The following is a 27021-nucleotide window of genomic DNA, read 5'->3' on the forward strand; positions in this document are numbered from 1 at the left end:
TTTTAAGGAATCTGCTTTTTTTCCCTCCCTCCAGGGAATGTTTATTTTGGCATTTCCGAAACATTCCCACTTTTTACATCCCTGCTGCTCCCATGAACCACCAGGAAAAAAAACATGAATGGGATTTTTCTTTTATTATTAAAGAGATTTAAATGATTATTTATATTTCTCTTCTTTTTTTTCTATTTCCCCCTCATTTTTGGGGTTGTTTTCCCCCATTTTGATTTACTTTTTCCCCATTTTTGGGCTGCTTTTTTTTTTTTTTTTGCTATTTTCCCCCCATTTTTTTGGCTATTTCCCCCTCATTTTCGGGGCTGTTTTCCTCCCATTTTTGGGCTGTTTTTCCTCAGTTTTGGGCTAACTCAGGTGGAAAACTTCTGGCCTCAGGTGGGAAATTCTGGCCAGGGAGCATCTTAGGACCAAACTCCTCCTCACCTGGGGATGTCAAGGAGGGCTGATCCCAACTCCAAGGGGATGGAAGGTGAGGGAAGCCCATCCAGGTAAAGCCAACACCTGCCCCAGGGGAGAGAGTTTAGCCTCAGGTAGGAAATTTTGGCCCCAAGCAAGAGATTTTGGCCAGGGAACACCTTAGGACCAACCACTCCTCACCTGTGGGGGCTGACCCCTCCTCACAGCCCCCCACGGCCCTGAGGGGGTCTCGGGCCAGTCAAGCCCAGCGCGGGACACCCGGCCCCCGGGAGCATCCCCTCAGCCCGGCCTGAGGCAGCGCGGGCCGCGCTCCCGCCGCTCCGCATCCCCTCATCCCCTCAGGGACCCTTAGAACCGGAGCAATGGCAGATCCATGAGGGGAAAAGCCGCGAGGAGCGGGCGGGGGTCGCGACCCAACGCCGCCATTTTCCCGCCCCCCCTTCCCTCCCTCAGCCGCCTCAGGGCCGTCCCCCGTGACGTCACCGCGCGCAGGAGGAAGTGACGTCACCATATCCCTCCGCCGGCCAGGTCCCCTTTTTGTGTGTGTGGTGTGTGTGTTGTGTGTGTGTGGTGCGGCTGCGGGCGCCGCGCGCCTGTATCAGCCCGCCGGGCCCGACGACCTTTTTTTTTTTATCCCCCCCCTTTCCGTGAGGGGTGAAGCGCGGGGGGGGGGAAAAAAACCCACACGCACGCCAAGCACGGAGACGCCCCCCGGCAGAACGTACAGAGGGCGAGCAGAGCCAGGGATAATTCCTCCTCCTTCTTCTTCATCATCTTCATCCTCCTCAGCATCCCGCGAAGTGTGGGGCGGGGGGGGGCTCATGCCACCTGCCCCCGCGCCCTGCGGGTCGCCTCGCCCGGAGAGCGGCGGAGCCCCATAGGAGCGAGCGGCGGCAGCGCTGAGGAAGGTGAGGCGGGGGGCGCGGGGGGGGCATGATGAAGGCGGCGGGGCCCCCGGGGGTGGCGGCGGCGGCGGCGGGAGATGGAGGGGGGAGGATCGGTGACGGTGGAACCGGCTCGAACCGCCCGGGAATGGGGGAGAAGGAGGGAATGAAGGGGGGGGGGGGGGGCGGCAGGGCCGGAGCGCGCCGTACACAAAGCGGTGGCGGGAGGAGGAGGAGGAGAAGAGCAGGAGGAGGAGGAGAAGGAGAAGGAGGAGGAGGGAGGGCTCGGGGTGCCGAGGAGGGGCCGGGGAGGAGCCGCGGCGGCTCCGGCGGCCGCTCCCGCCGGGCCCCGGCGAGCGCTGAGGGACGCGGAGTGATCCGCGCGCAGCCCTCACGGCCGGGGGGCGCGGTGAAGCGGCCGCCCTGAGGGGAGGGGGGCGGCGGTGATGCGGTCCCGTCGCCGCTCCCTCCGCGCTGCCCCCGCCACACCGGGGGTCCCCTCATGGTCGCCCCCCGGTTGCCACCGCCGGGGTGAGGAAGGGGCGGTCGCGTCCCTCCTTCCTCCCTTCTCCCGGTGCTGCCGCCCCCTCCTCTCTTTGGCGGCGCTGCTTCGCTGGTGGGCGGCCATGTTGGGCACGGGGATTATTTTTCGCTCTCTTTCTTAGCCACCACAATACGCCGAGGGTGGCGGGGGGCTTTTCCCGGAGTTCTCGGGAGAAACGGCCTTTTCCCGGTTTTCAGGGGAAGTTACGGAAAAGGGGGGGGTCTGTGGCCAGCGGTTTGCAGGGTGAGACCACCCCCCCCTCATCATCCTTGGCCTGCTGGTGCTTCACCTTCGCTGAGTGAGTCCCCCCTCTCCACTGGCGTGTGGAGCCCCTCGGCCGCAGGGATTTGGGACTGGGACCCCAGCCCTCTCCTGGGAGTCCTGGGGTTCGGGTCCCAACCTTCTCCTCAGGGATCTGGGATTAGTATTCCAACCTTCTCCTGAGGGTGCTGGGATTGGGATCCCAGCCTTCTCCTCAGGGATTTGGGGTTGGGATCCCACCGCTCTCCTCAGGGTCCTGGGGTTGGTATCCCAACCCTCTTCCACTGGGTCCTGGGATTGCCATCCCATCCCACTGGATTTGGGATTGGTAAATCCCAACCTCCTCCTGAGGGTCCTGGGGTTGCTATCCCACCCCTCCCCTGAGGGGTCTGGGATTGGGATCCCAACCCTTTCCTGAGGGATCTGGGATTGCCGTCCCACCCCTCTCCTCAGGGGTTTGGGATCACCGTCCTGCTCCTCTTCCTCAGCCTCTTCCCAGGCTTTCCTTGCCCTGTCCCTGTCCCATCCCTCCGGTGTCACCCTCAGGTGACAGGAGCGGCTCCATCCCCTCATCCCAACCGGATCCCAGCAGGAAAAGACAAGAAAACTTCTCCTCGTTTGCTCCCCTGCCCTCACCCTGACAAACCCGGCATCCCAAAACTCCGGGAGAAGGGAATCTCCCCACGGCTGGGTCAGGACCGCAGGAATTCCCTCCCTCCAGCAGGATTTGGAATTTCATCCCCTGAGGCTGCAAATTCCCGGTGTTTGATGCCATCCCGAGGTTTTCCGGGAATTCTCTCTGGCTGGGATGCGCCAGGGAGCTGGAGAGGGATGGATCCTGCTTCCCAAAGATAGGATTTTATTGGGATTCACCTGATCCCGGGGGGGGCACAGGATGGGAGGGATCTGCTGCTTCCTTCGGGAAATATTTTTCCCAGGATCCAGGAGTTATTCCCATTCCCTACCCTGCTCTTCCATTTTTCCTCTGGTTAATTTTTATTTTTATCCCTACATAATTTTCCTTTAAATCCCGTAATTATTGGAATTCTCTTCCCAGTGCTTCCCACCCTGGGAATTCTCTCCGTTGCTCCAGTCTGGAATTGTGGAAGATTTTCCTTCCAGTCACTCTGGAATGGGGGAAAAAAATGGGATTTTGGTGTCCCCCATCCCACAGGCAGAACCATGGGATGTTCTGCCTCTTCCCAAAAAAATCCACACCTCCAAGCCTCTGGAAGCTGGGAAAACAATCCCAAAAAATCAGGAAGTGGTTGGGTTTCCTCGGCTCTGAGGTAGATAAAAATCACCGTAAATAAAGGTTAATAATAATTAATAATTACATTTAATTAACAGCCAGTGTGGCCTTCCCTCAAACATCCAGGAATTGGGAAAATCCTGGGAAGTGTGAGGTCAGTTTGGGAAGCAAAAAGCAAATCTCCCTTGGCCTGGAGGTTGGGATTTCACCCTTCACCTTCCTATCCATACAGAAAAATCAGGAAAACCTCACCCAAAGTGGATTTTCATTAATTAATCAGATTTAATTTGTGTTAATCAATCATGAAAAGCCATTAAAGTGCTTTATTTTGGTTATTTCCAGCACCTTTGGGAATTTTTCTGGTGGGAATTGTCTGGATTTGACCCTCGTGGGGTCTTGGAAATGAAATTATTTTTCCTTGTTGAAGGGAGATTATCAAAAATCAGGGAGAAAATCAGTGGGGAAAAAGGGAATTCTTGAGGAAAACGTGGAATTTGGGAAAATCATGGAGAAAAGTGGCTGCTCAGGAGGGGAACTTGGACATAAAAGTTGATTTTTGCCTTACTTTATTTCCTAAAACATTCCCTGGAGCTTCTTTGTAGGATCTTAAATCCCAGTTTTGGATCTTAAATCCCAATTTTGGATCTGCAGTCCTAATTTTAGGATTTTTCCTGGATTCTCAGGAGGTGAGGAAGATTCCAGGATCTTAAAATGCATTTTTGGGGAAGGGTTTGGGTGTTGGGAACACCATAAATGCATCGGAATTCCATCAAATCCTGGGGTACAACCCAGCAAAGAACGGGGAAGAGGAAAATTCCTTGGAAAAGAAGTCACCTGTGGCTGTGGATTCCTGCTGGGAATCCAGTTGGGAATTTCATTTCAAAAGAAAACTACGAATATTTTATAATTCCCATCCGTGGATGAATTCCCACCTCGGATTCCTTGGATTTTGAGTTGTAAATTCACCTGGAATTGCGTTTTTCCCTTGGAAAATGGGAATAAAGCTTTAAAAGTAGGGATGGGGATTGGTTTTGGGGTTAGGAAATGTCATTTAAAATGATTTAACTTGTCCTGGTGGGAGGATAAATGGAATTGCAGCTGGAATTACCCCTGGAATTCTTTCCCAGCCAGAGGGAGGGAATAAACCAGCTGGAATCCAGCTGGGGAAGGAGGGTGGGAAGGGACATCCCAAATCCTGGAATTTTCCCACCTGGATCTGAGCAGAGCAGGGGGCTTTCCCTGGGTTTTCCCATCGGGAGAGTGAGGATGTGGAATCCTGGGCACAGCAGGAATATTCTCCATCCCTCGGGGATAATATTCTGTAATTCTCTTGGCTCCATCTTTATCCAAAATTCATCTCTTTGCTTTTCCAGCTCACCTGGAGCTGGGAATTTCTCTTTATTCCTGCCCTGGAATTCCCAGGAACTTCCAGCAGGAAAAGTCCCCTTTAATTTTTATTTTAATTTATATTTTAATTTTAATTTTTATTTCTATTTTTATTTTATTTCTGTTTTTTTTTAATATTTTTATCTTTATTTCTGTTTATTTCAAATTTTTCTATTTATTCTTTAATTTATAACTTCATTTATATTTCAATTTTAATTTTTAGTTTTAATTTTCGTTTTACCTTTATTTTAAATTAAATTTTAATTTCATTTTAAATTTTAATGTAATTTAATTTTAATTTAATTTTATCAGTACTTTTATTTTTTGTATTTATTTTATTTTAAATTTCATTTGATTCTAATTTTAATTAAAAGCCTCAAAACGAAGCTCCCGCCGCTGATTCCAAGCTGGGAATTTTGGGAGGATGACAAAAAATATTTTGGGATTTTTTTTTAAATCTTAAATTTTTTTTTGGATTTTAAATTTTTAAAAATCCTTGGAGAAGTGCCTTTCCCAGGGTGAATCCAGGGAACATCCAGGCGGGAATGAAACCCTAAACCCATGCCCGGCTTCCCGCAGGTGCTTGGGCTAACGGGAAACATTCGGGATAATGGGAAACGCTTGGGATGCGTTTGCATCACAAAACCAGGGCAATTCCCGGTGTAAAACCCGGGATCCGGGGAGCCCTTTTAGGTGGAAAAACCTCGGGAATATTTCATTTATTGGGGGAGTTTAAAGTCTGGGATGGAGGGATCCAAACCCTTTTGTTCAGGTGGAAAAACCTCGGGAATATTTCATTTATGGAGGGATTTTCCCGGTGATTTCCTGGAGTTTTTAAGCTCTGGTCCCGTTTTTCCAGCTCCGTGATTTTCCTCCTGGGGAAACACCGGGATTACATCCGAGATTAAGTGGATTTGGGGAAAAGCCCTGGAATTCTGGGGTGCTTGTATCCGAGATAAAGTGGATTTTTTTGCCTGATTTATTTTGTGTTAATGACATAATGGGGATTTATTGGAGGAGTAGGAAATCGGGTTTATTAATTATTATTCCTTATTCATAATATTGATTATTTAATATTAATATTCATTCTTCTTTCATATTTATTTATCATTTTCCCTCTTTTAAGACAATTTAAGATTAATTTTAGGCCTCTTTCTGTTTCGCATTTGAGCACCTGGTTTATCTATGTATAAATATATTAATTAATTAATTTAGTAGCAGGATTTAAATATTACATTTAAATAATCTATTAGTTATTATTTATTAATATTTTCTAATTTAAGACCAGTTTTAGGCCTGGCTTTCTGTTCAGTGGCCACATTTAAACCCGTGCTTTATCTATGTATAAATAAATTAATTAATTTATTAGCAGGCATTGAGCTGTTAAAGAGTTTATTTGTTATTTATTAATATTTTCTTACTTAAAGCATTTTAAGACTAATTTTGGGGCCTCTTCCTCTTCAGTGGCCACATTTAAACCCCTGCTTTATTCATAGATAAATATATTCATTATTATATTTATTGGCAGTGAAGTGTTAAATTTGAATAATTCATTTATATTTATTAATTCAAAATTTTCAATTATTTAAGGTGAATTTTAGGCCTCCTTCTGTTCCATGGCCACATTTAAACCCCTGATTAATCTGTGTATAGATTGATTGATTGATTGATGAGCAGGGATTTGGGGTTATTAAGTTGTGATCATTTATATTTATTTATTAATTTTATTAATTATTATTTATTAATTTTTTGGTATTTAAGACCATTCCAGAGATTTCCCTGGAAAAAAACCAGGGATGATAAACCGGAGAAATACCCTGGAATTCCTCAGTGGGAGAGGCGAAACACCCCGATTTTGAGTCGCTCCCAGGAACTTTCCTCCCAAATTCCGTGGATTTCCTTGGGAAGAAACAGGGATTTTAAACCTTAATTGGTTTTTTCCTTGGAGTTCTGGGAACTAAAACCACCCCAAAGCCCTGTTCCTCCTGCTGCCCTTGGGAAAGCCGTCCCTGCGCGTTCCCCACCGACGGCTGCCGCTCTCCCCCTTCCTGCAGCATGGCAGACACGGATCTTTTCATGGAATGCGAGGAGGAGGAGCTGGAGCCATGGCAGAAGATCAGCGACGTCATCGAGGACTCCGTGGTGGAGGATTACAATTCCATGGAAAAAAATCCCACCGGTAAAATCCCCTGGAATTCCAGGGCTTTCAGAGCAAAATTCCAGCCTTTGGATCTATCCCTTCCTCGAAATATTCCCGTTTTGTTGTTGAAAATCCCAATTTTTGAGGAATTTAACCCATTCCTGGCAGGGAACAGAGCTGGGAATAATCATTTGGGAAGCAGGAAATGGCTTTTTCCCATTTTTTCCAAGAGAAATGAGATTTTTCCAGCTGTTGGAAAAAGAAAAATAGAAATGATTCCCAAAGGAGTTGGGGTGTGAAGGAAAAAACGAAGGATTTCTGTGTAAAATGGAATTTTTATTTTAGAAAAGATCTCTCAGCACTTCTCCCGGATTTTGCTCCTCCTGGGAGTTTGGGATGAGTGGGAAAATCAGGGATTTCACTGGAATTCCTGCTCATTAATTAATCAAACCAGTGGCAATAAATTAATTTATTCAACCAAATTAGGGGTTAAATAAGAATTAAATTCTTGGTTCTTCCCTTTGGGTGGGGATTTTTTGCTTTGACTTTTTGGGATTTGATTTTTTGGGGGATTTTGTTTTTTGTTTTCCTGGGATTTTTTTGCCCCTTTTGGGTTTTTATTTCCAGGCCGGTTTTTTGGGTGGGTTTGGGGATTTTTTATGTCTTGGTGGTTTTTTAATTTGAGTTTTTGTTGCTTTGGTAATTTTTAATTTTGGGGTTGTTTTTTTTTCAGTTTTCCTGGGTTTTTATTCCAAGGTTTTTTTTTTTCTTTGGAAGTTTCTTTCTTTGAGTAATTTTTAATTTTGTGGGATTTTTTTGGGATGACTTTTGCTGCTCTGGCACCTTTTTAGTTTATTTTTTAATTTTAATTTTTATTTTGGGTTATTTTTCTTTAATTTGGGGTTTTTGAGCTTTTTCAGCTTTGTTGCTTCCCTGCTTTTTCCAGGCGGGAATTTCACTTATTTAGGAATTCAGCATTCCTCGTATTTTCCCCAATTCCTTTAAAACTCCCCCAAATTCCCTGGGATAAAATCCTCAGCGGGACACGGATGAGAAGAACAATCTTCCCCCTTTCCCCACTGATTTTTCTCCCACATTCCTGATGTTTTCCAGGTGGGAATTTAGCTGATTTGGCAATTTAGCTTTTTTAGGAATTCAGGATCCCCACGTTCTCCTCGTATTTTCCCCAATTCCTTCAAAACTCCCCCAAATTCCCTGGGGTAAAACCCTTGGTGGGACATGGGTGAGCAGAGCAATTTCCCCCCTTTCCCTGCCGATGTTTCCCCTGTTCCCAGGGATTTTTCCGGGTGTTTTCCAGGCGGGAACGCCGTTGTCCAGCCGGGCGGGCAGTCGCTGCTGCTGGCGCAGAGCGCCCCGGCCGGGCTGGGGGCAGTGGTCACTCAGCCCCTGCTGCGGCCGGTGCAGCTGATGCAGAACGCCAACCACGGCACCAACCCCCCCGCGGGCACCCAGCCCATCTTCATCACCACCCAGGTGAGTTCCCCACCCCAAAATCCATGGAAAAGCCATGGAAAACCTGCTTTCCTGGGAAAAAAAATCCCCTTTTCCTGTGGTACTTTAATGCTGTTCTTCCGTTGCGCTGAAGGTTTCCCAGGGCTGTGGGAATGGGACTTTGGTGTCTCTGAGGGTTTTCCTGCTTGGTTCCATTTTCCTGGGAAGCTCCAGGAAATCCCAGGTGGATTTTGAGCTCTTCCCAAGTATTTTAATCCCTGGGAGAAGATTTTCAGGTGTTAAGGGAAGCAGAGGGGACTGCGGGATATTGTTTTTCCCATCCCAATCCTGACCCCAATCCCAACCCCAATCCTAAATCCCAGCCCCCACCCCAATCTCAGGTGATGTTTTGGGTTGATTTGGGATATTTTTTCCTGAGGGATCCGTGCAATTCCAGGGATTCCCTGTGCGGAACGTCCGGCCCGTGCAGAGCCCCATGAACCAGGTGGGCATCGTGCTCAACGTCCAGCAGGGCCAGACCGTCCGGCCCATCACCCTCGTGCCAGGTAATTCAATCATCATTAATCAAAACCATTAATAATCACTCATAATGATTATTAATGCTAATAGTGATGATGATGATGGTGGTGGTGGTGATGAGTGCAGAGCCCCATGAGCCAGGTGAGGCCCATCCCCCTCGTGCCAGGTAACGCCTGGGACAGCCCCACAATAATACTTGTGTAGGGATTAGTTCTAGACCCAGCTTAATGCGTAGGGATTAATTAATTCCAGGCCCAGTTTTGTGTGTAGGGATTAATTCTAGATGCAGTTTGAATTAATTCTAGGTACAGTTTAATATCTAGGTATTAATCCCGCTTGGATAAAAGCTGTAAATGCTGAATTTCCCCGGATTTCGGGCTGTGAAAAAGCTGTAAATCCCGAGTTTCCCTGGATTTTGGTGTCTGGGAGGTGACAGGAACGGGGTCGGATCACGGCTCTGCCTTTGTGTTTGAAGCCCCCGGTACCCAGTGGGTGGGGATTGGTTAATTCTGGGTCCAGTTTCATATCTCGGGATTAACCCCCCCTGGAAATGAGCTGTAAATCCCGAACAAAGGTGTCGATCCCGAACTTTTCCCAGGTGTTGTGTGTGGAACGGGGTCGGATCACGGCTCTCCCTTTGTGTTTGAAGCCCCAGGTACCCAGTTTGTTAAACCAGCAGTTGGCGTTCCCCAGGTGTTCTCGCCGGTGGCCCAGGTGCGGCCGGGCAGCGCCGGCCCCGGCCGGCCGGGCGCCAACGCCTTCGCCACGGTCATCCCGGCCACGCTGACCCTGCGCAGCACCGTGCCCCAGGCCCAGGCACCCCAGCAGAGTGAGTGACCACGTCCCGCTGCCGGCCCCAATTCCAGGGGGATTTATCCTGGGAAACCCACGGGATCCAGGGATGGGCTTTGGGGTTTGGTCCCGAGTTCGCTTTTTTGCTGAGAGTCTCTTCCCAGCCTGGAAAATAGGGATGATTCCAATTATCCCTATACAGCAGGGTCAGTTTGGGTGGAGAACTGGTTAAGTTTGGGGCTGTAGGAGTCCCAAAAATAGGAATTTTTTAGGATATTCCATAATCGGTTCTTGGTTTGAGAACCAGTTAAATTTGGGGTGTAGAAGTCCCCAAGAAATTATTTTTCAGGAATGTTTCACCATCAGTTCTTGCTTTAAGAACTGGTTATGTTTGGGGTTGTGGGAGTACCAAAAATGGCATTTTTTGGAATGTTTCATCATCAATCCTTGGGTTGAGAACTGGTTCAACTTGGGGTTCCAAAAGTGGGACTTTCTTAGTCTTATTCCATCATCGCTTCTTGGGTTGAGAACTGGTTAAGTTTGGGGCTGTATAAATCCCAAAAGTAGGAATTTTTTAGGCTATTTCATCATCACTTGTTGGTTTGAGAACTGGTTAAATTTGGGAATTCCTGGCTGGAATTCCATTGGAGTTTGGTCAAAACCACCTCTCCTGGAGACTCAAGGGAGGAGAGCCAGGAGAAGTGGAGGGGGGATGGGATTCACCCAGGGGAATTCCTGGCCGGAATTTAATGGGAATTCTGTCCAGACCACCCTTGATGAAGCCCCAGCGACCGAGCAGACGGGGTGGGTGCATTCCCAGCCCAGTTCCCGTCGGGAATCCCATGGGAACCCTCTCCCCCTGCAGTGAGCATCGCCAGCTTCGTGACGGTGAAGCGGCCGGGGGTGCCCGGCAGCGACGGCGGCGGCAGCACCGAGGTGGCCAAGATGGTGAACACCCTGGGCACGGTGCCCTCGCTGGGCCACAGCCCCGCGCCCCTCGCCGTGCCCAACAGCAGCCCCGGCGCCCAGCGCGGCACGGCCGCCGAAGCCTCGGCCTCCTCCGCCTCCCTCAAAGGTCAGGGGGGCCCGAAAACCCCAAAGGCTGGGGTAAGGGGCGGTGGGGAGGGAAAATTTGGGGTAAATCTGTTAAATTTCATGGGATTGGGAGTCAGAACTTGGTTTAAGGGACATTCCACGTCATCAGGAGCCATGATTTTATGGAAGTCCCTGAAATTCCGTATCGTCGGGGTCCAAAAGGTGATTTAAATCCCTTAAATTTCATGGCATTTGGAGAAAAAATTTGGGGTAAATCCCTTAAATTTCATGGCATTGGGAGGCAAAACTTAAATAATGTAAAGGACATTCCACATCAGCGGGAGCCATTGATTTAAGTCCCATAATTTTGATGTCATCAGGAGCCCCAGCTTGACTTAAATCAGGGTTAAATATGCAGAATTTGGGTTCAGACGGGCGGGTTTGGGGATGCTGTGGCTGATCCCGTGTTTTTCCCGCTACAGTCAGCTCCTCCCCCATTCCCAACTTCGACTTCCAGGACGGAGGCCGGAAGGTTTGTCCCAGGTGCGACGCCCAGTTCCGCGTCACCGAGGCGCTGCGGGGACACATGTGTGTAAGTCATTCCCGGGGAGAGTGCCAGGGAAAATTCCGGGCTTTTCTGGGGCAATTCCTGGTGGAATTGGGCAGCAGGAGGTGGATTTAATTCCTGGTGGAATGAGCGGGATTCCTTCCTCGGGAATTTTCTGGGATTTCGCTGTTTTAGCACTGTTTAGTCTTAATTAGTGATTGGTTTTAATGGTTATTAGTGTTAATAATTAGCTTAATGTGTGGGGGTTGATTAATTCTGGGTACAGTTTAATGTGTAGGGATTAATTATGTCTAGATCCAGTTTAATGTGTGGGGATTAATTAATTCTAGGTACAGTTTAACGTGTGGGGATTAATTCTAGACACAGTTTTAATTAATTCTAGATCCAGTTTAACGTGTGGGGATTAATTATTTCTAGCTACAGGTAGGGATTAAATTTAGATCCAGTTTAATGAGTAGGGATTAATTATTTTTAGACCCACTTTAATGTGTGGGGGGATTAATTCCAGACCCAGTTTGATGAGTTGGGATTAATTCCTGATTCAGTTTAATGTCTCTAAATTAATTATTCCAGGCCCAGTTTAACGAGTAGGGTTTAATTCTAGCCACAGTTCATTGTTTAGGGATTAATCCCGGACCCAGTTTAACGCGTAGGGAGTAATTCCAAACCCAGTTCAGTGAGTGGGGATTAACTCTAGGCCCGGTTTAACGAGTAGGGATGAATCCTAGACCCAGTTTCAGGTGCAGAGATTAACCCCAGCCCCAGTTTTAACCCCTGACCACCCCCCCCTTTCCGCAGTACTGCTGCCCGGAGCTGGTGGAATTCCTGAAGAAACGCAAATCCCTGGATTCCGAGCCCGCCCCGCCCTCGGCCAAGGCCCCGTCCCCGGCCCAGGGCGCGGCCCCGGCCCCGCCCCCGACCCCGCCCAAGGCCGCGCCCGAGCCCGGGGAGGCCGGGGCCGACCCCGCGCAGGCCAAGCTGATCATGCTGGTGGATGAGTTCTACTACGGCAGGGACGGCGGCAAGGGCGCCGCGCTGCCGCCCTGCCCCCGGGTGCCCACGTCCTTCCGCTGCCCGCACTGCACCAAGCGCCTCAAGAACAACATCCGGTGAGGGAGAATCCCGGGAGAATCCGGGCTGGGAATAGGGCAGGAATAGGGGGGTGTGGGATGGGGGGTAATGGGGGCACCACTGCCCCCCTGCCCCAGGGTGCTCACATCCTTCCGCTGCCCGCACTGCACCGAGCGCCTCAAGAACGACACCGGGTGAGGAATGGGGTGGGAATAATCCAGGGATAATCCAGGCATGGGCTGGGAATGATCTGGGAATGATCTGGGAGTGTGGGAATGAGGCTCAGTAGGACGGGGGCACTGCTGCCCCCACTGCACCGAGCGCCTCAAGAACAGCATCCCGTGAGGAATAAGCTGGGAATGATGTGGGAATGGGGCTTGGAATCAGCTGGGCATGGTGTGCAGAGGGCATTGTTCCGGGATGAGGAATGGGAGTGTTTGGGAATTCTCTCCCTGCAGGTTCATGAACCACATGAAGCACCACGTGGAGCTGGACCAGCAGAACGGCGAGGTCGATGTCCACACCATCTGCCAGCACTGCTACCGCCACTTCAACACCCCCTTCCAGCTCCAGTGCCACCTGGAGAACGTCCACAGCCCCTACGAGTCCACCAGTCAGTGCTTTTCCAGGGACTTTTCCATCCTTAAATTGGGATAATTTCTCCCTCCCCTCCCCTCCTTTTCCCCTCTTCTCCCTTTTCCTCTTCTCCCTCTTCCCTCATCTTTTCCCACTTCTTTTCTCCTCTTCCCCCTTTTTTCTCCCTTTTCCCCCCTTTCCCCCGCTTTTATTTCCCCTGTTCCCCTTCTGTTCCCCCCAACCCCACTCACCCCTCAAATTCCCACATTTTTTCCCAAATCCTGATGTATTTTCCATGTTTTTTGGGGCAGCCAAGTGCAAGATCTGCGAGTGGGCGTTTGAGAGCGAGCCGCTCTTCCTGCAGCACATGAAGGACACCCACAAGCCCGGGGAGATGCCCTACGTGTGCCAGGTACCGGAATTCCTGGCAATACCCCCCTGCAATTCCCAATTCTGCCCCCAAAAATTCCAGAGTAATTCCGTAAGATGCCCTTCCCACCCCCCACATCCTGATAGTGAAATGACCCAAATCCCTGGGTTTTTTTCCCCGTTAATTGGGAATCTTTCCATTTCCCTTCCTACCCCAATAATCCCTTTAAAATGCCCCAAATCCCTGGATCCTTTCCCTACTAATGGGGATTTCTCCGCTGCTGTTCCCACCCCACATCCTGATAGTGAAATACCCCAAATCCCTGGATTTTTTTCCCTATTAATTGTGATTTTCTCATTTCCCTTCCCACCCCAATATCCCGTTAAAATGCCCCAGCTCCCTGCATCCTTTCCCTATTTTTTGGGGTTTTCCCATTTCCCTTCCCACCCCAATATCCCGTTAAAATGCCCCAAATCCCTGGATCCTTTCCCTATTTTTTGGGGTTTTCCCATTTCCCTTCCCACCCCAATATCCCATTAAAATGCCCCAGCTCCCTGCATCCTTTCCCTATTTTTTGGGGTTTTCCCATTTCCCTTCCCACCCCAATATCCCGTTAAAATGCCCCAAATCCCTGGATTTTTTCCCCTATTAATTGTGATTTTCTCATTTCCCTTCCCACCCCAATATCCCATTAAAATGCCCCAGCTCCCTGCATCCTTTCCCTATTTTTTGGGGTTTTCCCATTTCTCTTCCCACCCCAATAATCCCTTTAAAATGCCCCAAATCCCTGGATCCTTTCCCTACTAATGGGGATTTCTCCGCTGCTGTTGCCACCCCCCATCCTCGTGCGGAAGCGCCGCGGCTCCCTGGGATGCCGCGGTTAACCGCGGCCTGTCCGTGTGTCCAGGTGTGCCAGTACCGCTCCTCGCTGTACTCGGAGGTGGACAGCCACTTCCGGCTGACCCACGAGGACACGCGGCACCTCCTGTGTCCCTACTGCCTCAAGGTCTTCAAGAACGGCAACGCCTTCCAGCAGCACTTCATGAGGCACCAGGTGCACCCGGAATTCCCTGGATTCGGGTGGAAAAAGCGGGATTTGGGGGGGTTCTGAAAACGAGTGGGGTTCCGGCGCTGGGATTTTTGCTGTGGAAGTTTGGGATGGGGTTGTTTGGCGGGGAAAATGGGATTTGGGAGGAATTCCCAGCTCTGGGAGTGGCCAAGGAGAGGTTGGAGCGACCCGGGATAGTGGGAATGTGGATCCTTTAAAGACCTTTCCCAGCCCAAATCATTCCAGGAGTTCCTTGTGTGGGATATCTGGGATAAATTCTGGATCCCGGCCCAGGTTATTCCATGGATTCCCCATCCCTGGCGCCATCTGGAGCAACCTGGGATGGTGGGAGTTGTCCCTGCTCTTGGAATTGGATGGGATTCCCACCCCAAACCATTCCAGGCTTCCCTGGGCTGCGTTAGGTTGGATTTTAGGGATAAATCCTTCCCTGGCCCAGATTATTCCATGGATTCCCCATCCCTGGCAGTGTCCCGTTCCAGTTTGGATCCACCTGGAATAGTGGAAGGTGTCCCTGCCCTTGGATCTTTAAGGATACCTTACTTAATAATTAATTAATAATCAGTACACAATAATAATAATTTAAAAATCATTATTATTATTATTAATAATAATTAAGTAATAACGAGCAATTTTCTCCAGAAGAAGAGTGTTTATCACTGCAACAAGTGCAGGCTGCAGTTCCTGTTTGCCAAGGACAAGATCGAGCACAAACTGCAGCACCACAAAACCTTCCGCAAGCCCAAGCAGCTCGAGGGGCTCAAACCCGGCACCAAGGTGCGCAATTCCCGGGAATTCGGGGCTCTCCCGCCTTGGAATGGCGGTGGAGGGGTGGAGGGGGAAGTTATGGGTTCGTTTGGGTTGGTTTGGGGGCATTTAGGGGGGGTTTAATGAGATTAAGAGGATAATTTATGGGATTCGTTGGATGTTTTGTGGGATTCATGGGGTGTTTTGTGGGATTCATGGGGTGTTCCATGGGATTCATTGGGTGTTTTATGGGATTCGTTGGATGTTTCGTGGGATTCATGGGGTGTTTCGTGGGATTCATGGGGTGTTTTATGGAATTCATTGGGTGTTTTATGGAATTCATGGGGTATTTCGTGGGATTCATTGGGTATTTCATGAAATTACCTGGATATTTGATGGCATTCATGGGTTATTTAATGGGATTAAGAGGATATTTCATGGAATTAAGTGGATATTTCATGGAATAAATCGAGTATTTCATGGATTGCATGGAATTTCACGGAATCCGTCGGGAATTTCATGGAATCCATTGGGAATTTCGTGGAATCTGTTGGGAATTTCATGGAATCCATTGGGAATTTCATGGAATCCGTCGGGAATTTCGTGGAATCCGTCGGGAATTTCGTGGAATCCGTCGGGAATTTCATGGAATCCGTTGGGAATTTCATGGAATCCATTGGGAATTTCGTGGAATCTGTCGGGAATTTAATGGAATCCGTTGGGAATTTCACGGAATCCGTCGGGAATTTCGTGGAATCCGTCGGGAATTTCATGGAATCCATCGGGAATTCCGTGGAATCTCCCCGCCCACCTGGGCCTTGCCCGCGCAGCCGGCCGGCTCCGGCGCTGCCCGCGGGTCCGTGCGGAGGAGCCGAGCGCCGCTGTCCCTGTGCTCCCCGCGGGTCCGTGCGAGGAGCCGAGCGCCGCTGTCTCTGCGCTCCCCGCGGGTCCGTGCGGAGGAGCCGAGCGCCGCTGTCTCTGTGCTCCCCGCGGGTCCGTGCGAGGAGCCGAGCGCCGCTGTCTCTGCGCTCCCCGCGGGTCCGTGCGAGGAGCCGAGCGCCGCTGTCTCTGTGCTCCCCGCGGGTCCGTGCGAGGAGCCGAGCGCCGCTGTCCCTGCGCTCCCCGCGGGTCCGTGCGAGGAGCCGAGCGCCGCTGTCTCTGTGCTCCCCGCAGGTGACAATCAGGGCGTCCCGGGGCCAGCCCCGCTCGCTGCCGCTCTCCTCCGCCGAGATGTGCCACGGGATGTGCCCGGAGCCGGCTCCCCTGGGCTCCTCGTCGGACCCCCAGCCCCTGTTCCTGTACCCCCCCGGCCACCGCGGCGCCCCCAGGAGAGCCGGCAAGAAAACGTCAGCGCTTTTCCGGGAGAAGTCCGGGAATTCTGGGCAGAAACCGGGAACCGCGGGGCTGGGCTGGGTGGGGAATGAGAACGCCTGGAGGGGCTGGGGCCGGGAGGGTTTGGGATCCTCCAAAACTGGGATTGGGCTGGGAAACAGGGAATTAAGGGTGGGATTCCGTCGGTTTGTGGGATTTGGGGCCCAAAATTGAGGATTCTGGAATGGTTTGGGATGGCCCTGTGGAAGCCGCTTCCAAGGGCACTCCAGATCCTTGGAAAAATCCCTATTATTATTATTATTATTATTATTATTGTTATTTCCTATATTATTAGAATTCCAAGGGCACTCCAGATCCTTGGAAAAATCCCTATTATTATTATTATTATTATTATTGTTATTTCCTATATTATTAGAATTCCAAGGGCATTCCAGATCCTTGAAAAAAGTCCCTCTTTTGTACTGTTATTAATTATTATTAATTATTATGATTATTATCTTCATTATTTATTAATATTATTACAACAATTCCAAGGGCATTCCTTATCCTTGTAAAAAAATCCCTTTTTTGTGGTAATATTATTATTTTTTAAAAATGTTATTATTTTTATTATTTTTTAAAATTCTTGTTCATAATATTATTACTCTTAGCATTAACTATTATTATCAACATTGTTCATATTAGTATTATTACTATTATTGTTACATTACTACTTTATTATTATTATTGCTACTACTACTGTTATCAATCTTATTAATATTATTTATATTATTAACACTATTATTACTCTTAATATTAATGGCATCAATTAATTATTAACGGTATTAATTTGTTATTAATTTATTATTAGTTTATTCACAGTATTAATAATTCAATATTAAGTTAGTAATTTGTTTTTACTATCATTATTAATATTACTATGTTTTTATTATTGCTATTATTACTATTATTGCCATTCTCAAAATTATTAATATTAGTATTATTTCTGTTGTTCCTATATTACCAATTTATTACTATTATTACTATTACAACCATTATCAATCTTATTGATACTATTGATATCATTAATGCTGTTAATCTCTTCATGTTATTAATTCGTTATTCATAGTATTAATTTGTTATTAACTCATTACCATCGTAGTATGAATTTCATGGTAATATTAATAATTTGATATCGCTTTAGTAATATATGATTTAAAATTCATAGGATAATAATGACATAATTATATATAATAACATGTAAGCTCACAATGATGATATATTTAATGGTAATGATAAAGATGGTAATGAGGGTAATAGTAATAATAATAATGATAATAATAGTAATAGTAATAATAATATAATAATAATAGTGATAATAACAAAATAATAATAATAGTAACAATAATAATAATGCTAGTACTAATGACAGTAGTAATAATGATAATAATGGTACTAATAGCAGTAGTAGTGACTCCTTTGTAGGGACAGCAGAAACACCAGCCCCGGTCCTCCCGCTCCCAGTCCCGCCCCTTTCACCCCTCCCAGCCCCGCCCGGTGCGTGGGAGCCGCCCCGATCCTGATCCCGCTCCCGATCCCGATCCCACTCCCGATCCTGTTCCCGCTCCGGATCCCAATCCCGATCCCACTCCTGATCCCACTCCCGCTCCTGATCCCGATCCTGTTCCCGCTCCGGATCCCACTCCCGTTCCTGATCCCGCTCCCATTCCCGCTCCCGATCCCAGTCCCGTTCCCGATCCCGATCCCACTCCCACTCCCGCTCCCGATCCCACTCCCAGTCCCGATCCTGCTCCTGATCCCACTCTCGATCCCATTCCCGATCCTGTTCCCGATCCCACTCCCGATCCTGATCCCGCTCCCGCTGCCGGGTTCCAGCCTTTTCCCGCTCCCAATCCCAGTCCCGTTCCCGATCCTGATCCCGCTCCTGATCCCACTCCCAGTCCCGCTCCCGATCCCGCTCCCACTCTCGATCCCACTCTCGATCCCGTTCCTGATCCTGATCCCACTCCCGTTCCCGGGTTCCAGCCTTTTCCCGCTCTCGTCCCGATCTCACTCCCGATCCCGTTCCCGCTGCCGGGTTCCAGCCTTTTCCCGCTCCCATTCTCGATCCCGCTCCCGATCCCAGTCCCGTTCCCGATCCTGATCCCGCTCCCGATCCTGATCCCAATCCCGATCCTGCTCCCATTCCCAATCCCACTCCCAGTCCCGCTCCCGATCCCACTCCCAGTCCCGCTCCTGATCCCACTCTCGATCCCATTCCCGATCCTGTTCCCGATCCCGATCCCACTCCCAGTCCCGCTCCCGATCCCGTTCCCGATCCTGATCCCGCTCCCGCTGCCGGGTTCCAGCCTTTTCCCGCTCCCATTCCCGGTCCCGTTCCCGATCCCGTTCCCGCTCCCGCTCCCGCTGCCGGGTTCCAGCCTTTTCCCGCTCCCATTCCCGCTCCCATTCCCGCTCCCATTCCCGATCCTGATCCCGCTCCCGCTGCCGGGTTCCAGCCTTTTCCCGCTCCCAATCCCAGTCCCGTTCCCGATCCTGATCCCGCTCCTGATCCCACTCCCAGTCCCGCTCCCGATCCCGCTCCCACTCTCGATCCCACTCTCGATCCCGTTCCTGATCCTGATCCCACTCCCGTTCCCGGGTTCCAGCCTTTTCCCGCTCTCGTCCCGATCTCACTCCCGATCCCGTTCCCGTTCCCGCTGCCGGGTTCCAGCCTTTTCCCGCTCCCATTCCCGATCCCGATCCCGCTCCCGCTGCCGGGTTCCAGCCTTTTCCCGCTTTCCCGCAGCAGCGCCCTGGGCCGCCAGACGTGCCTGGAGTGCAGCTTCGAGATCCCCGACTTCCCCAACCACTTCCCGACGTACGTGCACTGCTCGCTGTGCCGCTACAGCACCTGCTGCTCCCGCGCCTACGCCAACCACATGATCAAGTACGGGAAAGGGGCTGGGGGAGAATGGGGAAAATCCCGCGGTTCTGGGGAAAATCCCGCGGTTCTGGGGGAAAATCCCGCGGTTCTGGGGGAAAATCCCTCGGTTCTGGGGGAAAATCCCGCGGTTCTGGGGGAAATGGGGAAAATCCCGCAGTTCTGGGGGGAAATCCTGCGGTTCTGGGGGAAATGGGGAAAATCCCGCAGTTCTGGGGGGAAATCCCTCAGTTCTGGGGGGGAAAATGGGGAAAATCCCGCAGTTCTGGGGGGAAATCCCTCAGTTCTGGGGGAATCCCACGGTTCTGGGGGAAATGGGGAAAATCCCGCAGTTCTGGGGGGAAATCCCTCAGTTCTGGGGGAATCCCACGGTTCTGGGGGAAATGGGGAAAATCCCGCAGTTCTGGGGGGAAATCCTGCGGTTCTGGGGGAAATGGGGAAAATCCCGCAGTTCTGGGGGGAAATCCCTCAGTTCTGGGGGGGAAAATGGGGAAAATCCCGCAGTTCTGGGGGGAAATCCCTCAGTTCTGGGGGAATCCCACGGTTCTGGGGGAAATGGGGAAAATCCCGCAGTTCTGGGGGGAAATCCCTCAGTTCTGGGGGAATCCCACGGTTCTGGGGGAAATGGGGAAAATCCCTCAGTTCTGGGGAAAATCCCACGGTTCTGGGGGAAAATCCCTCAGTTCTGGGGGAATCCCACGGTTCTGGGGGAAATGGGGAAAATCCCTCGGTTCTGGGGGGGAAAATCCCGTGGTTCTGGGGGGAAATGGGGAAAATTTCACGGTTCTGGGGGGAAATCCCTCAGTTCTGGGGGGAAATTGGGGAAAATCCCTCAGTTCTGGGGGGGAAATGTGGAAAATCCCTCAGTTCTGGGGGGGAAATGTGGAAAATCCCTCAGTTCTGGGGGGGAAATGTGGAAAATCCCTCAGTTCTGGGGGAGATTGGGGAAAATCCCTCAGTTCTGGGGGGAAATTGGGGAAAATCCCTCAGTTCTGGGGGGGAAATGTGGAAAATCCCTCAGTTCTGGGGGAAATTGGGGAAAATCCCTCCGTTCTGGGGGGAAAAAAGGGAAAAATCCCATGGTTCTAGGGGGGAAAAACGGGGATTTGGGTAAAAATTGAGGGGTTTTGGGGGGAAAAACCAGGGGGTTTTATGGGATATTTTATAAGGATTTATGGGGGATTTTATAGGGGATTTATAGGGAATTTTTCTATGATTTTATAGGATGTTTTATAGGGCTTTATTATGGATTTTATATGGTTCTATAAGGGATTTTATAGGATTTTATAGGATTTTACAGTGCATTTTACAGTGTATTTCAAATGGATTTATAGGATATTTTATAGTGTTTTATAGGGGCTTTTAGAGGGTTTTAAAGGGAATTTTGCATGGATTTTATAGGGATTTGTAGGAGATTTTATATGGATTTATAGGGGATTTTATAGGATATTTTATCTGATTTTATCGTGCATTTTACGAGGATTTATAGGGGACTTTTTATTATTCACGGGGTGTTTTCCATGGTTTTATAGCTCTTTATCCAGGTTATCCCTGACTTCTCCATCTTTTCCCCTTTCCAGCAACCACGTTCCCCGGAAAAGCCCCAAATATTTGGCTTTGTTCAAAAACTACACTGCCAGGTATGGAAAACGTCCTTAAATCCCAATTCCGGGGGAATTCCAGCCCCTGGGAATGATCCTGATCCTTCTCATTTGGGGGAAAATCCAGGGATTTATGGGATTTATGGGTTCAATGTCCCTATGTTCCAGAGGGGGGGAGTTTGTCCTGGGATGCTTTGGGGAGGGGGAAATTTTAATTCTAATTATTAATTATTAGTTATTATTCATTATTTGGTTATTATTTAATTATTAATGATTTAATTCGTGTCTATTATGTCATTGTTACTTCATCATTGATTAATTCATAATCAATAATTGAATAACTGATAATTAACGATTTAATTATCAAGGATTTAGTTAATAATGAGGGCATGGACACATTTTTATATCTGATATTCAGTTTATTTCTCTTTTTTCCCCCTTTTTCCCCCATTTTTCCCTGCTTTTCCTGCTTTCCCAGCGGGGTGAGGCTCTCGTGCTCCTCCTGTCTCTTTGTCACCTCCGAGGGCGACTCCATGGCCAAACATTTGGTGTTCAACCCCTCCCACGAGTCCAGCAACATCATTTTCCAAGGTAAAACCAGGAAAAACACTCGGGAAAAACGGGAAAAACCCGGAATTCCGGCCATAATCCAATAAAATCTTCACATTCCAGAGCTCGGATTGGGAATAAACTGAATTAATTTGGCTTTTTTTGGATGGAAATTCAGAATGAAATTCCCAAGGGAGCCTGGTTGGATTCCAGCTTTTCCAGGAATTCCCACAAATCCCAAATTCCTCTAAAATAGAATCAAATAAAGCTGAATAAAAGCCTCAAATATCTCAAATAAAGCCAAATAAAAATCTCAAATCTTCTGCTTTCCCTCCAGGGCCTTCTTGGATATCACATTCCAGGTAAGCCACAAACCCCTGTTCATCCTTGTCCCTCCCAGGCCCTGGGATTGGGGATTTTTCCCATCTTTCCCCCTTTTCCCTCATTTTTTTCCTCCTTTTTCCCCCCCTTTTCTCCTCTTTGCCCCCATTTTTCCTTCCCTTTCCCCCTCCTTTTCTCCCCTTTTCCTCCCTCTTTTCTTCCCCTTTTCTCCTGTTTTTACCCCATTTTCCCTCTCATTTTTCCCTCCTTTCCCCCCCATTCTCCCCTTTTTCCTCCCCCTTTTTTCCCCTCCCTTTCCCCCCCTTTTTTTATTTCCTTCCCCCCCCAGTTTCCCCTCTTTCCCCCCCCCCCATTTCCAACATTCCCAATTTAAATCTCTGCCCCTCTCCCCCTTTTCCAGGCACAGCCAGGACCCGCAGCCCCCCTGCCCTGCCCCATCCCCGCCTCCCCCTCCAAAACCCCAACCCCAAAAACCCCAAACCCCGCAGCCCCCCCAGGCACCCCCCAGCCCCCAGCCCCAAACCCCGCCCCAACCAAAGCCCGAAGGGGACGAGCAGGACCCGGCGCAGCCCGCCCCAGGAACGCCCCCGAGGGAGGCGGAGCCCAAGGAGCAGCTGTCGGTGAAGAAGCTCCGCGTGGTCCTGTTCGCGCTCTGCTCCAGCACGGAGCAGGCGGCCGAGCACTTCCGGAACCCCCCGCGCCGCATCCAGCGCTGGCTGCGCCGCTTCCAGGCCTTCCAGGACGACCAGCCCGCCCTGTCCGAGGGCAAGTACCTGAGCCTGGAGGCCGAGGAGAAGCTGGCCGAGTGGGTGCTGACCCAGCGCGAGCAGCAGCTGCCGGTCAACGAGGAGACGCTGTTCCAGAAGGCCACGAAGATCGGCCGCTCGCTGGAGGGAGGCTTCAAGATCTCCTACGAGTGGGCCGTGCGCTTCATGCTGCGCCACCACCTGAGCACCCACACGCGCCGCGGCGTCGCCCACCCGCTGCCCAAGGAGATCCAGGGCAATGCCGGCGCCTTCATCGAGTTCGTGCAGCGCCAGATCCACACCCAGGAGCTGCCCCCGGCCATGATCGCCGCCGTGGATGAGATCTCCCTGTTCCTGGACGTGGAAATCCTGGGCAGCGACGACCGCAAGGAGAACGCGCTGCAGACGGTCGGCAACGGCGAGCCCTGGTGCGACCTGGTGCTGACCGTGCTGGCCGACGGCAGCGTCCTCCCGGCGCTGGTCATCTCCCGGGGCCGCCTGCCCTCCGCGGCCGCCGTGCCCGACTCCGTCCTGCTGGAATCCAAGGAGAGCGGCTACGGCGACGACGAAATCATGGAGTTGTGGGCGGCCAGAGTGTGGAGGAAGCACACGGAGTGCCAGCAGGGCTCCAAAGGGATGCTGGTCCTGGACTGCCACCGGACGCACCTGTCCGAGGAGGTGCTGGCCGTGCTCAGCGCGGCCGGGACGCTCCCGGCGGTCATCCCGGCCGGCTGCAGCTCCCGCATCCAACCTCTGGACGTCTGCATCAAGAGATCCGTCAAAAACTTCCTGCAGAAGAAGTGGAAGGAGCGAGCCAAGGAGCTGGCGGATTCCGGCTGCGACTCCGCCACGCTGCTCCAGCTGCTGCTGGGCTGGTTGGGAGAGGCTTTGGAAGTCATCCGAGATTCCCCGGATTTGGTGCGGAGATCCTTCCTGGTGGCCAGCGTCCTCCCGGGGCCGGACGGCGACGCCGGCTCGCCCCGGCGCAACGGCGACGTGCAGGAGGAGCTCATCACGGCCCTGGAGGAGCAGCTGAAACTCGGCAAAAACCGGGATTCGCCGGGAAAATTCCCCAAGAACGACGACCCCGCCGCCGACCCCGAGATCCTGCACCGGCTCTTCGAGGGGGAGAGCGAGACCGAGTCCTTCTACGGATTCGAGGAGGCGGATCTGGAGCTGATGGAAATCTGAGAATTCCCGAAAAAACGGCCGAACTCATCCCAAAAATTCAAGGATGTTCCCCGGTTTTGGAGAGCCCCGAAAATTCAAGGATGTTCCCTGGGTTTGGTCCCAAAAATTAAAGGAAATTCCCTATTTTTGGAGATCCAAACTCGCCCCAAAAATTCAAGGATATTCCCAGTTTTTGGCCCCAAAAATTCAAGGACATTCCCCGTTTTTGGAACAAACGGATGAGATCCCAATTCCCGGCGTTTGGAATTCCGGAGTTGCCGTTTCCGCTGATTTTTTGGGAGGATTTTCATGGCTTTTTTTAATTTCAAAACGACAGAAAAAAAAACTTTAAAAAAACTTGGATTCACTGTGTTGGTATTTCCTTGGAATTCTCTCTCGTGGGTGGATATTTTTTGGAATTTTCTTTACCTCACTTGTACCATAATTCCTGTTTTTATCGGTGGGAATTTGACGTCGTTTTGTGCCCTTTTTTTTTTTTTTTTTGGGACTTTTAACCCCAAAAATTCCCCATTTTTATGGAAAATTCCTTCGGCCTTCGGATTGGCCGCGAAGATTTGGTTATTTGGGATTTTTTTTAAATGAAAATCTTGGGAATTTTGAGGGAATTTGGCCTGAGAAAGGTGAAGCCACCATTCCATGCCAGCAGTTTTTGGGATTGGCGCCGCTTTTCCTGCCCCAACCTTGATTTTCCCCATTTTTTCCCCAAAAAATTCCCGCTGGAGGAGCAGAAAAAGCCAAATTTTCCTTGGATTTCCCCTTTGGATCGTTAATTATCAATATTTAATTAACAACAAAAACACCCCTGAAAACCCCGCCTTCCTTAGGATCCGAAAGTCCGGGATTTGGGAATAAAACTGTGACAAAACCCTGGAAAAACCCCTAAAAAAAAAAAACATTTTGGGTTTATTTTTCACTGCCAGCTCCAATTTTTTACTGGAATTTGCATGATTTTTGGGAAAGGCTTTTTTTTAATTTCAAAAATTGTCAGAATTCCCAAATTCCAGAGGCACCCGGCACCTGTTTCCATGAGATTTGTGGAGCTTTTTGGTTTGGTTTGGATTTTTTTTTGTTGGTTTGTTTTTTTTTTTTTTCCCCTAAGGAAAGCAGGAAAAAAATAATTAAAAATAATAAAAAAATTCAAAATTAATTAAAAAAAATAAAAAATATTCTGGTTCAGCTTGGAATTGTACAGGAGTGGAAAATGTGGAATAAAAGCAGGGAAATGGATTTATAAATAAACGGTGTTTTTATTGTGGAAAAAACTCCCTCATTCCCGCGGGATTGGGAGCGGCCGATCCCGGGAATTCCCGGGAATTCCCAACCAGACAAATCCGGGGAACAGCGGGGCCACGGCTCTGCCCGGCCCCGAATCCCAAATGATCCCAAATGATCCCAAATGATCCCAAATCCGGGGGGGGCCGGCCCCCAGCAGCCACCCCGGGGCCAGCCCGGAGCCTCCAAACTGGGCCAGAGTCCCCCAAACTGGTTCAGTCCCCCCAGACTGGTTCAGCCCCCCCAGACTGGTTCAGCCCCCCCCTCAGACTGGTTCAGCCCCCCCAAACTGGTTCAGCCCCCCCCAAACTGGTTCAGTCCCCCCAGACTGGTTCAGCCCCCCCAAACTGGTTCAGCCCCCCCCAAACTGGTTCAGTCCCCCCCAGACTGGTTCAGCCCCCCCCTCAGACTGGTTCAGCCCCCCCAAACTGGTTCAGCCCCCCCCAGACTGGTTCAGCCCCCCCCAAACTGGTTCAGCCCCCCCCAGACTGGTTCAGTCCCCCCCAAACTGGTTCAGCCCCCCCCATCTCCCCCCGCTGTACATAAAGGGGGGGGTGGGGCCCCCTCGGTGTCCCCCCCATTTCGGGGGGATTTTGGGGGGCCGGGGGGGGGTTGGGGGAGGGGCGCTGCCCCCCCCGGCCTCGAGGCTTTGTTTCTTTGCCGTTTCTCGCGGTTCTTGTCCCAATTTCATTTTTCTCTCTTTTTTTGTTGTTTTTTTTTTTTTTCTGTCGAAATCAATAAATTCAAACCACCCTTCAAACCCCCCCGATTCCCAAAGTCCCGGAGTTCAGCCTTGGATTCCTCCCAGGTTTCGGGATGGGGAGGGGGAGTTTCCCCTGGCGGGAAGGAGCACGGCCACGGCCCCGCGGGGCTTCCTCAATAAATCCATTTATTTAAAAGAATATGTTACAATTAATTACACTAAAGGGGCTTTTCCCGAGGAATGGGAACGCCGGGAGCAGCTGGAAGTGGGAAAATGGGAAAAGCTGGGCAGGGGGGGGCTTTTTTTGACCGATTTTTCCCTTTTTCCAGGGTTTTTTTCTTTTTTTTTTTTTTTTTTTGGATAAAAAAATCCCCGGAGAGACTTCAGCTCCCTCCGGTCCCTTGGAATGTGGGGCTGGTTTAATTTGGGATTAAAATCGGGATTTTCCCGGGATTTTACCCAAATTGAAGGGGTCTTAGGGGGGTTTGGGGGATCCCAAACCTCTCCCAGTTTTCCCTCCCATTCCCGGCTCGGGGCTCCCGGGGACAACGGGAATCCAATTAATGACAAGGATCCAATTAACGGGATTAATTCCCAGCTCCCAGCTGCTCCAGAGCTGAGGATTTGGGATTTCCCCCCCCCCCCAAAATCTCCCCCATCCCAGCTCCAGGGATCCAAAACGGGGATTTTGGGGAAAATCCCATTTTGGAGCCATTCCTGCTCATTCCAGGGCTCGGGAATGGGGCCAGGACGCCCCTCCCGCGTTTTTGGTTCCAAATATTCCCAAATCCACCCCAAACCCCGGCGGGAGCCGGAGGAACCAGCTCCGGGCCAGCCCCAAACCAGGGAAAATCGGCTTTTCCAGGTGCTTTTTCCTCCTGGGAACTGCTTGGAGAGCAGATCCATGGAAAAATCCCACTAAAAATGGAAAAACGGCTTTTCCACCCTGTTTTTCCTCCCAAGCCATGGAAAAGACCTCAAAAGTAGGGAAAAATGGCTTTTCCAGGTGATTTTTCTCTCTGGGAACTGCCCAGCCACTGGATCCTGGTCAAAATCCTGGAAAAATTCTGTTTAAAACCAAGGAAAAACGGCTTTTCCGGGTTGTTTTTCCTCCTGGAAGCTGCACATCCACCCAATCCATGGAAAAATCCTGCTCAAAACCAGGGAAAATCGGCTTTTCCAGGTGATTTTTCCTCCTGGGAGCTGCTCCTGCCTTGGGATCCGCAATCCTGGAATCGCCCGGATCCCA

The 27021-nt window shown here is 50.2% G+C and overlaps 1 protein-coding gene across 6 annotated transcripts; it reads left to right on the top strand.

Annotated features, from left to right (window-relative positions):
* Positions 1-967: 967 nt before the first annotated feature.
* On the top strand, positions 968-25024 carry POGZ (pogo transposable element derived with ZNF domain). Of its 6 annotated transcripts, none has more exons than XM_082298866.1 (18): positions 968-1337; positions 6518-6935; positions 8215-8390; positions 8788-8914; positions 9538-9717; positions 10546-10755; positions 11198-11307; positions 12082-12392; positions 12813-12967; positions 13242-13342; positions 14208-14354; positions 15009-15143; positions 16287-16459; positions 19234-19374; positions 20949-21008; positions 21448-21560; positions 21856-21880; positions 22261-25024. In XM_082298866.1, exons 2-18 carry the CDS (start codon positions 6812-6814, stop codon positions 23795-23797), a joined length of 3825 nt encoding a protein of 1274 aa, XP_082154992.1. In that variant the 5' UTR covers positions 968-1337; positions 6518-6811; the 3' UTR covers positions 23798-25024. The 6 variants fall into 6 exon arrangements, with proteins under 6 accessions (XP_082154992.1, XP_082154995.1, XP_082154996.1 ...); XM_082298869.1 differs by having other exon boundaries at positions 19237-19374; XM_082298870.1 differs by having other exon boundaries at positions 15012-15143.
* Positions 25025-27021: the final 1997 nt, after the last annotated feature.

The sequence above is a fragment of the Coloeus monedula genome (genome assembly GCF_965178545.1).
Source record: "Coloeus monedula genome assembly, chromosome: 29".
NCBI classification, from domain to species: Eukaryota; Metazoa; Chordata; class Aves; order Passeriformes; family Corvidae; genus Coloeus; species Coloeus monedula.

Bases quoted from the DNA above. Each gene is read 5' to 3' on its own strand.
- POGZ (XM_082298866.1), top strand. From the start codon at position 6,812: ATGGCAGACACGGATCTTTTCATGGAATGCGAGGAGGAGGAGCTGGAG. The intron at 8,391-8,787 runs GTGAGTTCCCCA...TTTTTTCCTGAG, and splicing joins CCATCTTCATCACCACCCAG to GGATCCGTGCAATTCCAGGG. The intron at 21,009-21,447 runs GTATGGAAAACG...CTGCTTTCCCAG, and splicing joins TTCAAAAACTACACTGCCAG to CGGGGTGAGGCTCTCGTGCT.